The sequence below is a fragment of the Acartia tonsa genome, chromosome 14 (genome assembly GCF_053477335.1).
Source record: "Acartia tonsa isolate MP-2025a chromosome 14, ASM5347733v1, whole genome shotgun sequence".
Lineage (NCBI taxonomy): Eukaryota > Metazoa > Arthropoda > Copepoda > Calanoida > Acartiidae > Acartia > Acartia tonsa.
In genome coordinates this window covers 42,323,691-42,339,058 of record NC_137273.1, presented here as the reverse complement: position 1 = coordinate 42,339,058, position 15,368 = coordinate 42,323,691, and the positions used below count along the sequence as shown (strand labels likewise).

Here is a 15,368-nt window from a genome sequence, read left to right as displayed (position 1 = left end):
TGGTTCATACGGTATGGGAATATATGTAATGTAATTGAATTAAAGTGTCTCTCTCTGTGTTTGTGTGTGTGTGTATTCGTGTTTGTATGTGTGTATGGGTGTGTGTGTATGTGTGTTTGTATGTGTGTATGGGTGTGTGTGTGTAATTTTAGGAACAGGAAGAAGGAGGACAATCTTAAAATTAGTACCCAAGTTTTTTTTATTCGTTAGCTTGAAAACTTTGTGTATTTTCATCAAATTTTGAATAGTTGGTTCATTAATTTGAGTGATTAAAGGTTTCAGCTAATAGTTTCAAAGGGTAATTTTGTATATCATCATAGGGGATATAAATTAAATAAAGGACTAAATATTCTACTGATTTTATGAAGTTCACTTTATTTGCCATTGTCTTGTCCCTTTTTCCCTGTGTTTATGTACACCTCAGAATATATATTTCAAGTCAGGGATCTAAAGGGATAAGACAATGGATGATAAATTGGTATCATCCTTGCATTACCCCTCCAGTAGATTACAATTAATGGTCAAAACGTTTGACCACTCAACTTAATGAACCAACCAATCAAAATACAACATAAGGCCTTAGTGTTTTTAAGCCAACGAATAAGAAAACGTTATCATAAAACTTTGGGGACTAGTGTAATAAACAGCCCAATGTCCCCTCCCTCTATGATTTCATGTTGTGGTTGGTATTCTTTATTTAATTTTATAAAAATTTAATTTAGGCGTAGGAGTTTTTCTTCTCTATTTTTTCTTTTTTTAAGAGCGAGGCTACTATATAACTTAGGGTATGTCTGTACGTCGTATTTTGGCTCTTAATTAAATCCTTTAAATAGTTATAGACAAAGGGCATCAATTGATTTGCTGTAATAGACATATTTTAACAGATAGAGAGGGGACAATGGGCTGTTTATTATACAAATCCCAAAAGTTTTATAATAACGTTTTCTTTTTCGTTGGCTTAACAACTTTGGGAACTTTTAATGTATTTTGCTTGGTTTGTTTATTAAATTGAGTGTCAATATGTTTCAACCACTAATTGTAATCTACAGAAGGGATAATTTTGTATACATTTATTAACATTGGGGATGTACATTAATTAGTTTGCCATTGTCTTATCCCTTTAAATCCCTATCTTTTTTAATAAAAATAAATAAAATGGAAAAACAAATGAATGAATTAAAATTCATAAAAATCATAAAAATATTTGCTTACTCGTACAGAATCTTATTGTTTAAAATTCCTTAAATTTTAATGAATTTTATTATTGAATTTATTTTTCCTAGCCAAATTGTAGATAAAAAACTAAATCTTTTTCCCAGGAAAGGATTACACTAGTTCCCAAAGTTTTATAGCCACGTTTTCTTATTGGTAAGCTCAAAAAATTTGATTAGCTACTAAAATTACTAGTCTCCCATAATTGTAATCTATAGAAGGGGTAATTTTGTTTACAGTCATCAGACTTGTACCAATAGCCTGAAGCTGCAGCTTAAAGGGCACCCGAAAATGCTATAGCTAGGGTAGTGGGAATGCCTTGGTCAAAAATTGGCGAAATTTATAATTAAAAGGTAGGACTTCAAGACAAAAGTCGTGGAATTAAAGGGTTGGTTGTCAGCATAAGTTAGGTAAATAGCGCCTTGATAATCCAAGAGACTTAATGTACATATAACTACCCCTCAAAAATATGCTAATAATAGCATAAAACTATATATATGCATTAATAAGGTACAATTAACAATTAGAGTCATATTTTCAATTATACCTACTGTTTTATTCATAGCTTTGACACTACAGTTCCTATAGTCGAAGGGGACTAGAGTTCATACTAATTTATCCTCATAAATCTTGTGATGTTTTTCAGGGATCTAAAGGGATAAGACAATAGCTGATAAATTGCTTACATCCCCAATGATAATAAACAAAATTAAACCTTCTGTAGATTACACTTAATAGTTACTTAATGAATCAACCAATCAAAATTCAATAAAAGTTCTCGAAGTTGTAAAGTCAACTAATAAGAAAACGTCATTATGAAACTTTGGGGACTAGTGAAATAATAAGAGTAGTCCCCAAAGTTAAAATACATGTTTTTTTTATTTATTTATTTATTGTGTACAAATGTTGCATACAAAAAAACTATAAAATCCTAAAAAATTGTACACCACGACTATAAAAATCAAATAAACCGTTGAAAAGTTCGAGTGAAAATTACAATATTTATTATTTTTACATTATTCTGCTAATAAGACCTCAAATTTATTAATAGACTAGGGTGTTCATAAAAAGTAGGTAGCATTTTAATAGAAATGATATTTTAGACCAAAAAGAATTATCCTATTGATATAAAACTTAATGAAATATGTTTTTAAAAATGTTGTTTTTAAAAAAGTTGTTGGGGAGGGCTAATTTTCCCCATTAACCAAAACTCTTAGGGAATAATGCACAAATGCAGTCGATTAAAACAGCATACGAATATGACACACAAACATATACCCCGCTATTGTAATATTTTCAAATTTTTTTATATGAACACAAAATAAATAAATTTCCATTGCAGTAATAAATAATAGGGAATTGTGACAAATATAATAGAAATATGATTTTGGTGGCAAATTTAAAATTTCCAAGTCAACGGATATAGAAAATTTTCTCCCAACTGGCAAATGAAATATCACAAAACCCTCCATTCCCTGCCATGACCTGACCATAGAGGACCAATATCTGCGGACTATTTAAGCAACCTAAATTGACAACTAAAATTCCCCTGTAACAATATCCACACTATTTTATATCCATTTACCGAGGGATCTAAAGGGATCACACAATGGCCAATAAATTAATGTACATCCCCAATATTGTACACAAAATTACCCCTTTAGTATATTACAATTAGTGGATGAAACGTTTGAACACTCCACTTAAAAAACCAACCAATTAAAATTTACTAAAGTCTCCAAATTTGTTTACCCAAGAAAAAAGAAAACGTTTTTATAAAACTTTGGAGACTAGTGTAATAAACAGCCCATTGTCTACTCTCTCTCTGCATTAACCTATCCCTTTCCTTGGCAAAAAAATAATAAATATATCAATCAAATAATATGGTCCAATTAGGCGTGTCATCAAAATATAAATTATAATAATCAAACAGGGAGGGAAGGGACATTAGGTTGTTTATTACACTAGTCCCCAAAGTTTTATAATAATGTTTTCTTGTTGGTTAGCTTAACAACTTAGGGGACTTTTATTGAATTTTGATTGGTTGGTTCATTAAATTGAGTGTAATATACCAATGAATCACTAATTGTAATCTACAGAAGAGGTAATTTTGTGTATCATTATTGTCTTATCCCTTTGAATACCTGATAAATAAAGGTTAGCAGTCACTTATTGAAACGTTCGGACACTCAACTTAATGAACCAACCGATAAACAAAGTCTCAAAGTTATATAACTAACAAATAAGAAATTTTTATTACAAAATATTGTCGAATAGTATAATGACACGGGTTTGGGGCAGGGATTCGAACCCAGGGTTTTCAGGAAAACCTTTTTCTTTACCTGGAACAAACTGGCAGGCAGGGCGACAATCTCGTTGTGTGACAGATCCAGGGACCACAGAGACTTCAGGCCTTTCAGGGCTCCGTCATGAACCTGATTAATCCCATTTCTGGAGAAGTTGAGGGCCTTGAGGTGGACCATCCTGGCCAGGATATCAGAGTCCAGGGTGCGGACCCTGTTGCCAGAAAGATCCAGCAGGCCCAGGTTAGAGTCACACGTACCCAGGTTTAGGTCGGAGAGGTCTGACAAACTAGAAAATAAAAAATGTTTATTGACTCAAAAAAAATAAAACCTAAATAATCTATGCTATAAAACTAAATAGAAAATGACTTCGATACACTAAAATTGTCAAACAAACTGGCTGACAAAACACTAAGAAGCAGAGGCATAATACAACAGGAAATTCAATATAAAGGAGAAAAATTAAACCAGTACGGTTTAATGAATGAAATTTGGAAATCTGCACTAAATATCAAGAAATCAGACACAACATACTACTTTTACTAGGCAGTGTCATCCATATAATTCATAAAAATCACTGGAAACTTTACGTTAATTAATACGTTTAATTAATAAGTAGGTTCGATACTGAGACGAAATACATACCTGTTATATGACAAGTTGAGATGTGTTAGGGCGGACAGGTTGCAGAGCTCTCCAGCTGGCAGGCTCCATACGCCGCTGTGCGACAGATCCAGCTGGTTCAGGCGGGTCAGCTTGGACAAGCTCCCAGCCTCTACGGTCAAACTGCCGTCGCTGCTGCCGGTTTCGGCGTGGTGAAGATCCTGAAAATAAAAAAAACATGATTTTTCAGACATACTGAAAAATTATGTATTGCATCGTATTATATCCAGTTTTCTACGAATAAAAAAACTGGTTTTAATCTTATAATTGTACATTTTATATCCGCGTAAAGCTGTTTATAATACGATGCAAGAAATAACTATTCTTAAAACTTTCTTTAACAATGTATAACAAATGATTTGATTATTCTAAAGTGAAATAAAAAGTAGGTTTCTACGACTTATTTCTTAAAATTGTACAACAATATGAAATATTAAAAACTGCCATACATTTAGAGACACTGAACTAAATGAACCAACCAATAAAAATTCATAAAAGCCCCAAAAGTTATTATGCCAACGAATAAGAAAACTTTTATAAAAAGCTTTGGGGAATAGTGTAATAAATAGCCAAATGTCCCCTCCCTCCCTAAAGAAATCATACATTTTAATCAAATTTTGTAAATAAATATAGAAAATCTAGGAGATTTGATAGGGAAAAGCGATATGCTATAGCTATGATATCTCTTCTTAAGATGACAATGAAAAATTAAATTTTCTTGGCTTTTCTTTTCTAATCCCTTCTGCAAAGAAATGTTTGTGGTTTCCTATTTATTTTCATTGAGCCCCCCCCCCCTTAATTAAAAAATATTACATAATAATTTTAAATAGTAAGGTGTCTGTCTGTCTGTCCGTTTGTCTGTCTGTTTGTCTGTCTGTTTGTCTGTCTGTTTGTCTTTCTGTCTGTTTGTCTGTCTGATTGTCTGTCTGTTTGTCTATCTGTTTGTCTATCTGTTTGTTTGTCTGTATGTCTGTCTGTTTGTCTGTCTGTCTGTTTGTCTGTCTGTCTGTTTGTCTGTCTGTTTGTCTGTCTGTTTGTCTGTATGTTTGTCTGTATGTTTGTCTGTATGTTTGTCTGTATGTTTGTCTGTATGTTTGTCTGTATGTTTGTCTGTATGTTTGTCTGTATGTTTGTCTGTTTGTTTGTCTGTCTGTTTGTCTGTCTGTTTGTCTGTCTGTTTGTCTGTCTGTTTGTCTGTCTGTTTGTCTGTCTGTTTGTCTGTCTGTTTGTCTGTCTGTTTTCTGTTTGTTTGTTTGTCTTTTTCTTTGTCTATATGTTTGTCTGTTTGTTTGTCTGCCTATTTGTCTGTCTGTTTGTCTGTCTGTTTGTCTGTCTGTTTGTCTGTCTGTTTGACTGTCTGTTTGTCTATCTGTTTGTCTGTCTGTTTTTTTCTTTGTCTATATGTTTGTCTGTTTGTTTGTCTGTCTATTTTTGTCTTTTGGCGTGTCTGTCAGTCTGTCTTTCTGTTTATTTGTCTGTTTGTCTGTCTATTTGTCTATCTGTATGTTTATCTGTCTGTCCTTCGGTATGTCTGTTTTTCTATCTTTCTATCTAATATCTATGCCCTTTAAAAAAACTATCCCCCAAAAAACTTTTATTCTATGAGGAAAGGGGGGCGAATAACCCCATTCTCTTTAAGCCGGGCCCATACTATCCCAAATGGGATAATGCTACCCCCCAAAAAAACGCTAATCCGAAAGCCCAAAAGATTTATCTTTAACTTTGTATTAGCCCAGACGTACATAATGACGGACACAAAAATCAAGGGATGCAGTGATAGGTCAATTGAAAAAAAAATAGTCTTTACCCCAATCCAAATGTTCTTTTCTTTATTTAAATTATTTTTGAATTAGGAAATAGTTATTTATAGCATCGTATTATTGACAGCTTTCCGCGGATATTAAAATGAAAAATTAAGTGATTAAAACCAGTTTTGTGATATTTATTTTAATATTCATGGAAAATTTCTGTATTACTGTATATAATTTTTTAGTATGGCTGAGAACTGGTTCTAATCCAGCGGATATAGAATAGTTTCAAAGCCATACTGGAAAATATCAATTTAGTCCCAGTTAACCTTTCACGTATTCCTGCAAAAAAATGTTCTAACGGGTAAAAAACTTAATCCTTCTATTGTCGTATTTAAACATTTCATTTTTTCTCCCAACCAAAAAAAAAAGACTTATTGAGATAAAAAAAAAATGAAAAAACGACAAAAAAAACTATAGGGGAGCTTCGCTACTAAAAATGTAATGCAACAGACGACGGAGCGTTTTGAAGAAATTAATTTCGCGAAATTAAATTTTACTCTTTGATTTATTATAGTTTAGTTTCTCTCTTTAGTATTGTCTGTCTGATTCAGGAATATTAAGGGATAAGACAATATACTTTGATTTATTATAGTTTAGTTTCTCTCTTTAGTATTGTCTGTCTGATTCAGGGATATTAAGGGATAAGACAATATACTTTGATTTATTATAGTTTAGTTTCTCTCTTTAGTATTGTCTGTCTGCTTCAGGGATATTAAGGGATAAGACAATATACTTTGATTTATTATAGTTTAGTTTCTCTCTTTAGTATTGTCTGTCTGATTCAGGGATATTAAGGGATTAGACAATATACTTTGATTTATTATAGTTTAGTTTCTCTCTTTAGTATTGTCTGTCTGATTCAGGGATATTAAGGGATAAGACAATATACTTTGATTTATTATACTTTAGTTTCTCTCTTTAGTATTGTCTGTCTGATTCAGGGATATTAAGGGATAAGACAATATACTTTGATTTATTATAGTTTAGTTTCTCTCTTTAGTATTGTCTGTCTGATTCAGGGATATTAAGGGATAAGACAATATACTTTGATTTATTATAGTTTAGTTTCTCTCTTTAGTATTGTCTGTCTGCTTCAGGGATATTAAGGGATAAGACAATATACTTTGATTTATTATACTTTAGTTTCTCTCTTTAGTATTGTCTGTCTGATTCAGGGATATTAAGGGATAAGACAATGGATTATAAATTGATGCTCATCCCCAATAATGATACAAAGAAAGAGAAGATTGTGTTTATAAAACTTTGGGTACCAGTAAAGTTTACAGTCCCAATATCCCCTTCTTAATCTTTCTCTTTGATATGCTTGGATTTAACAATTTATTATTTGCTTTTTCTGTCTGTCTGTCCATCTGTCTGTCTGTCAGTACGTCTGTCAGTCCGTCTGTCTGTCTGTCTGTCCGTCCGTCTGACTGTCTGTCTTGTTGTCCGTCTGTCTGTTCGTCTGTCCGTCCGTCTGTCTGTCTATTCGTCTGTAGGTTTAAGAATTATAAAACTATAAAAAATTAAATTCTAAAAGCACTTTATAAGAATAAATATAAAAGTTGAAATAAATATGATTTATGGAAAGAAATAAAGTGAGCGGATAAAAACATCCCCCCCCCCCTCCCCCAGAAACTTTAAGTAGGGTGCCCCCCCCCCCCTCCCATCATATTCATATCTTTTCCGGAAATAGGGCTATGGGATACCAGAAAGGAGATTCTTTCAAAACTGAAGAAGAAAAAATCAATAGCATAGCAATTTTTAGCCCAATACTAGATGCTTAGCTCCTAGCCAATAGATTAGAGAATGGCGAATGTTATGAAAATAGCCTAAAACTATCCAAAGACACAATTCAGACCAGAGGTGAATTCTTTAAAAAAACTTTTGAACCACTAAAATTTTAGTGAGGCAAAATTATCCCCTCTAAATTTTTAGTTTGCCTCAATGATTTTAGTGGGGTAAACTGATTTTAGTGGGGCAAAAGTGTTTTAAGAATTCACCTCTGCAGTTTCCAAGATCTTTAGTTTCAGACAAAAAATAAACTTACTGCATTATATTATAGATTCGAATAAATCTCTAATATTGGTCTGTTAGTTTTAATTAAATTGAATAATTTCCACTTAAACAATTCATTTTGTTTTAATGATGATACTTTAAAAAGTTAGGGGCTTTCTTCCAAAGATATTTTTTTTGCTTAAACGCGGGAATACTGTTGAATGGCGAGAGAGAACAGAGATTTAAGAAAATGTTTCAATTTATCATTTTAAAATTCAATAGTTTCTCATTTTCTTTATTTTCACCCCCTTATATTGTAGCTTTGAGTAGCAACCCCCCCCCCCCTCTCCCCCCTTACTATTTTAGTAGCGAAGCTACTCTATAATTCACCTTGTCTTCCGTCAGTTAGTCTAACGTTATTTTCTCGGCTGCTATTGCAGATTTTCTGTGAAAATTCCTATGACATATGCACATCTATTCTGTACATATTTATCCGTTTGTCTTTCAGTCATACTACAAAAAGACATAAACCTTATTTTTTGAAGAAAATTTTATTTTTTATTTCATTATTAACATATAAAAAAGCCCATGATTTTAAGTTTTATATTTAAACTATTTAAATTGGTGCAAAAAGCATAAAAATGGCAAATTCTAAATAAATAAAGAATAAAAGTTTGTCAGAAATGTGCACAGTAATGCGAATTAGGCATTCACTACAGGGAGGGAGGGGACATTAAGCTCTTTATTACACTAGTCCCCAAAGTTTTATAATAACCTTTTCCTTGGTCGTTGACTTAACAACTTTGGGGAATTTTGATTAGTTGGTTCATTAACATTTCAACCACTAAATGTAAACTACAGAAAGGGTATTTTTGTGTATTATCATTTGGGATATACATATATTTATGGGCCATTGTCTTATCCCTTTAGATCCCTGAATTCACTTTGACAGAGAAAAAATAATGAAAAACAGTTAAAAGTTGTTGTTTTTATATAATTTATTTCGAGTTAAACACGAAACAAACTACGAATTTATGTATTTTTAAGTGGTTATATTAGATACATTTGAAATATGAGATATTTTTAATAGAAACTCAAGAAAATCATTTAGAAAATATGAATTTAAAATTGTTAAAGCAGATTTTACAACAAACAATGATTGAGAGAAACAGTTTAAAATGGTCCATCTTGATAAACATTCATCTTTACTAATTTTTAATGAGCTATGTTTAGCAATTAGAACTACTTTTATCATCTTTGTTATGCCCTGATCCACCATTTATTTAACAGACTAAATATCCATGATTCCTGGGAAATTTAGGCATTCAAAACAAATGTGTGTAAAAGTCAGAAAAAAAGGCAAAATAATTTATTGCCATTTTATTTTCTAAAGTAATGCTCCCCCCCCCTTCCCCCCTCTCTCAGGGATATAAGGGGATAAGACAGTAGCCGATACATTGATGTACATCCCCAATGATTAACCCTTCTGTATATTACAATTAGTGGTTGAAACGTTTTAACACTCAACTTAATGAACCAAAGAATCAAACTTCAATTAAAGTCCCCAAAGTTGGTAAACTAACGAATAAGAAAACGTTATTATAAAACTTTGGGGACTAGTGTAATAAACAGCACTATGTACCCTTGATTCCTGAAAAGTGATGCCCCCCCCCCACCCTCCTTACCCCACTCTTTTTTTGACTTCCTTCTATTTTATATTAGATGTAAAAGTCTAGATGAACTATTAATTGATTGAACTACTAGAAAAAAGAAATTGTAGAACAATATTATTGGTTAGAAAATATACATATATTGGTATGAAAGAGTAGTTTTTATTTCATTTCATCCTTATTTGTGGTTGAATTTCTTAGAATAAACCTTAGCTTGTGAAAATTAAATCGTCCAAAAAGTTGAATCAATTGAATCATATTCATAAATAAAAACTAAATCTTCATTTGATACAAATTTCCTTTTAAATTGGACATCCATTATATTGTGTTAGATTAGCTATCTACGGTTAATAAATCTATTTATTTTATCTTTTTATTGTATGCATGAAGTGAAGAAATACGTGAACTAAATTTTATGATAACGTTTTCTCATTCGTTGGCTTAACAACTTTGGGGACTTTTATTAAATTTAGATTGGCTGGTTCTTTGAATGTCTAAATGATTCAAGCACTAACTGTAATCTTAAGAAGAGGTAATTTTGTGTATCATTACAGGGGATGTACATCAATTTATTGGCCATTGTCTTATCCCTTTAGGTCCCTGCCCCCCTCCCTTTTTTATCCTTAAAAAACTCTATTTTCTCTCATTTACCTATCACTTAAACCCTGTATGTTTTATTTATATTGCATAAAGCTCCCTCGAAGTAATGTAATATCTAAATAGTAAAACTATGTTTTTAGTTTTTATTCATGAATTCACAATTTATATGTATAGGATGGTACTACAAAATAAAAATGACTTCTAGAACAACAAGGTACAATATTTTAATCGAAGCATCTTTATAATTGTGTCCTAAAAAGGTAAGTATATCTTGAAACAGAATCCTCTATTTGTGCAATTTTGTAAAAAGCTTATATACAATTTTGTTTATACTTTTAAATCAATGTTTGTTTATTAAGTTTTGACACTCTACAAGTGTTCATGTTCGTCTGTTCTACCGTTTTATTTAAGAGATTCGCTTTTATGGATGTTGTCATCCATGTGTTTTAAAGTTATTTGTAAGTTATAGGAGATTTAAATGTCTTTGTTTTGAAATCTGTCACATTATATCGTTGTATATTTCTCAGCAATTATTATTTTGTATCTCCGACTTTTTATGAAATTGGGCATAAATATTCAAATAAAGCGTTTTTACTTTTATGTCAAAATACAAATTTTTATCGCTATTTATAGTCTTTAATGAGCGTAGCTACCCTTTATGTATGGTAAGTCGGTCTGTCCAACCTAATACATTGGTTGATTAAACTTTATGTTTATTGGCAAAATTCCATGGAACTAAGGGATAAGACAAATTGATGTGTATCCCCAATGATGATACACAAAACTACCCCTTCTGTGGATCAAATTTAGTGGTTGAAACTTAATGAAACAACCTATATAAATTCAATAAAAGTACCCAAAGTTTTTAAGTTAACAAAGAAAAAAACGTTATTATAAAACTTTGGGGACTAGTGTAATATACAGCCAAATGTCCCCTCCCTCTCTGATCAAAGCCCTAGATTAATAAAACAGCACAAAGTATATGCGGTAGTGAATGCACACTGGCCGTACATTTTGTATTCCAGGTCTATGAGCAAATGTAAGACTTTAGCTAGATTTATTCTTCATTTATACCACCAGGAATAGAGAGGGGACAATGGGCTGTTTATTACACTAGTCCCCAAAGTTTTATGATAATGTTTTCTTATTCGTTTGCTTAACAACTTTTAGTGAATTTTGATTGGTCGATTCATTAAGTTGAGTGTTTTTAAACGTTTTAACCACTAATTTCATTATTATTTGATTCTTTATTTGTCTTAACTATATACATAAAAAGTTAACATATGAATTATAAGAGTTATTATAACAATATTAAATAAGGACTAATCCAAGATATTCTCTTATAAAAAGTGTAAGTTCATTGTAAAGCAGAAGTAAGCAATAAAAAGAAAGAAATTTTGCCGTTTAACATAAAAAGTGTACATTTAAATTAGGTCAATACTAATTCAACATAATATCTTCTCAAAATATGTCCAATTCATACAAAAAAAATAATCCTTCAGTAAGTTCCAGAAAGAAAAATAATCGTCATCGAGAAGTAAAATATAATATTCATGATAAAAATATTAGGTCAATAGGTACTAATCCTTAATATAAAAATGTGTATAATGGATACACAGCTGAACTTCAAATTGTTAAGGAGGGATAAATAAGTGTGGCCTGTTAAATGAAAACTGCAGAATGCTTTAATGGGCAGATCACCAAAAGCTCCACCTCAAGATTATTGTTAAGGTTGTATACTTATTACTGACCCTCTATTGGATGAGGTTATTTTTCTTGAAGGTCTAAACGTCACCATATGAAAAACAGGCTTAAATTCATATGGTTAAAGTTAAGAATCGCAAGAAATAATTATCCTCGGGATCATTCTTTTTTTACTACACTTTATTTATCAATACCCACCTGTAGATTTTACAGGTGAGATAAAGTTGAGGTGAAATACTTAAGTGTGTCTAAAGATTTGGTGTGTTTGTTGTAAGTGTAGAGTATAGTATATATATATATTACATACGAATTTAAATAAACAAACACTTTTTAAAAATGCCCTCATTTGCAGGTAGTACCACTAATTTCAATCTACAGAAGGGATTATTTAGTGTATCATCATTGAGAATGTACATTAACTTATCGGCCATTGTCTTATCCCTTTAGATCCCTTATTTCTACCAGGGATTCGGGTATAGGACATTGTTGGTTAAATTAAACCTCGCATCAAATCATAGTATACCGAATTGGGTAAATGGAATCGTTTTTCTAGTATGGCTTCCAAACCGATTAATATCCGCTGGATTAGAACCGTTTCTCAGCACTACTCAAAACTCATGTATTGCATCGTTTAACAGACAATTTTCCACAGATATTAAAATAAAAATCATAAATTTAATACCAGATTTGTTAGCTTGGGCTTTCCGCTCGTTCGTCATATAGGTATAATTAGGAAAAACCTTTTTACCTGAAATGTTTTGATGGTCAGGTTCTGAAGAGATTCCAGTCCTTCAAGACTTCCTGTTTTCAAAGTAATATTATAATATTGCGCATTACCAAGAATAAGCTTCCCTTAAAATATTAAAAAGGTTCCCTATTGAATTAGGGTATATTTTATTAAAAACCATTTTAAAAGTTTTTGTCGACTAAGGGCATTTGTGTAGAAAATGGTGAGTGGGTCATTTTTCTAGGGGCGATTTCTCTTGGGAGAATGGTGGAACACTTCCAGAAAAACCTTCCTAGCCCTATGAGAAGTTACAATGTAAATGAGAATCATATCGGTTCAGCGGTTAGCGCGATAGTTCGGTACAAACAGACAGACAAAAACTCGAGACATCATTTTACCTTATTATAAGGATTTAACAATACACTTAGTTCAGACTAAGATTAAACTTCCCTTGAAAAGGAAAATCTTTTAAGCTATTTCCGAGATCTTGTAGATCAAATAACATGATATAATATTTGTAAAACAAATGTTTTAATTATCTTAAGTGTTGAGAGAGAGATATCCATAATAAAAAAGTCCATTTACATCATTTTTGACATTTTTATGTTTTTATGTAGCAAAAAATTCAACAATTATATGCTATAACAACCAGGGATCTCAAGGGATAAGACAATGGTCGATAAATTGATGTACATCCTCAATGATGTACTCCATCAATAGATTACAATTAGTGGTTAAAATGTTTGGACACTCAACCTAATGAACCAACTAATAAAATTCCCCAAAGTTGTTGAGCTAACGAATAAGACGCCATTACAAACTTTTGGGACTAGTGTAATAAACAACCCAATGTCTCCTCCCCCCCTCCAAGATTTTTTTTATTTTCTATGAATTTTCAAGAATTTTGTATTCTAGCCTAATTCAATTTTTATCACATGTACATAGAATAAAATTTTAATTTTAAATTCAAATTAAATCTAAAATACAAATAACTACATATAACTACAAATAACATATGAAGAAAATATGTAAAAAGCATATGCAAAAGACAAAATAATAATTAATGTCTTGTCGCTTTTTATGATTTTTTTCAACATATGTATGATTTAAACTGTAAAAAATTAAGGGCAAAAAATTGGAAATGATATTAATGTATTTGAACATTGGGCTGTTTATTACTCCAGTCCCCAAAGTTTTATAAAAACCTTTCTTATTCGTTGGCCTAAGATCTTAGGGGAGTTTATTAAAATTCAATTTGTTGGTTTATAAAGTTGAGTGTCAAAATGTTTCAACCACTAATTGTAATCTTCAGAAGGAGTAATTAAATTTATCATCATTGGGGATGTACATCAATTCATCAGCCATTGTCTTATCCCTTTAGATCTCCGACTAAAAATGCTATAAATAAACAGTTTTTTAGCTCCCATTAGTTCAAAATTGTAATATTTTTTTTACAGTAAATTGAATTTAAAATGTAAAATGCATTTATCATTTAAAATCTAAGTCCTCTCAGTGACAAGTTAATGAAATCATGTCAATTTTTCAAGTTGGGATACAAAAAAAAACAGGTTACTAAAAAATTGCCAAAAACCTGTTAAAAGCAGTCCAACCGCCATGGATGTTTTATAGTTAATTTCGATCCATAATGATTGGATTGTTGACAAGAAGTTTCAGCCTTCTATCTTAAATAACTGCTATGATAATGAAAAAGTTTCATTGCCCATTATTTTCAGGGACATTGGGCTATTTATTACACTAGTCCCCAAAGTCTTATAATAACGTTTTCTTATTGGTTGGCTTAACAGTTTGGAACTTTAATTGAATTTCAATTGGTTGGTTTATTTAGTTGAGAGTCTAAACTAATTGTAGTCTACAGAATGGGAAAATTGTGTATCATCAATTTATCAGCCATTGTCTTATCCCTTTAGATCCCTGCCATATTTTAAAGAAATATTATCAGACAAATAGATATTTCATAGCAGTACTTTACTATTTGATGACAATGTTATTCAAAAATATAAAAAAAAATATGTCCTCATATCACATGATTTAAATCATGTTTTTGTGCAAAAATTTAATTAAAATAACATATTGTCTGAAAATGCAAAAAATAATAAGATTATAATTTGTCTGAGGATCAATTAGAACATGTTAAAAAGCTTTGTTTTGCAAAAAAAAAATAAAAAATATCAATTAGTGTTATTAAAACAAAAAAAGTTGATTCCCCTTTCTGTAAACATGTACTTTTTAATATTGAAAATACTGGGGTGGAGAGAAGAAGTGAGATTAAAAGTCTAATTGTATCCCCCCCCCCCCCCTCTTGTCTCAATAAACTAGCACTGTGTCACTATAGGACTATAATACATGCTAAAAACGGAGGAAGCTTTCTTAAAATTTTTCAACTGATTTTCAAAATGATGTTACTAATTTTCAGGGAGTGTACCCAGAGTGTCCAAATTTTTCATCTAATTTAATCTACAGATTTTTTATAAGCATAAGGGATGTATATCAATTAATTATCTATTGTCTTATCCCTTTAATTCCTTGCTAATTTCTGAATTATTGTGCGTATTGCAAATTTAGTCTTAGTGGTTTACTTTGTTGCCACTTTAACCTATGAATAAACTTAAACTTAGCCACTTAATCCTGCCCTTTAACTTTAACTCTTGCAATACAAGGCACA

At 31.2% G+C, this 15,368-nt stretch overlaps 1 protein-coding gene across 1 annotated transcript in view; it reads right to left on the bottom strand.

Moving 5' to 3' along the window:
* The window catches only part of LOC145306247 (toll-like receptor Tollo), a 176,995-nt gene that overhangs the window by 118,616 nt on the left and 43,011 nt on the right, over positions 1–15,368 (bottom strand). Inside the window, exons 4-6 of the mRNA XM_080148310.1 lie at positions 12,707–12,761; positions 4,161–4,339; positions 3,555–3,804 (exon numbers count right to left, since the gene is read on the bottom strand). Coding sequence (XP_080004436.1) covers positions 3,555–3,804; positions 4,161–4,339; positions 12,707–12,761 — 484 coding nt within the window. The remainder of the gene's footprint in view (positions 1–3,554; positions 3,805–4,160; positions 4,340–12,706; positions 12,762–15,368) is intronic.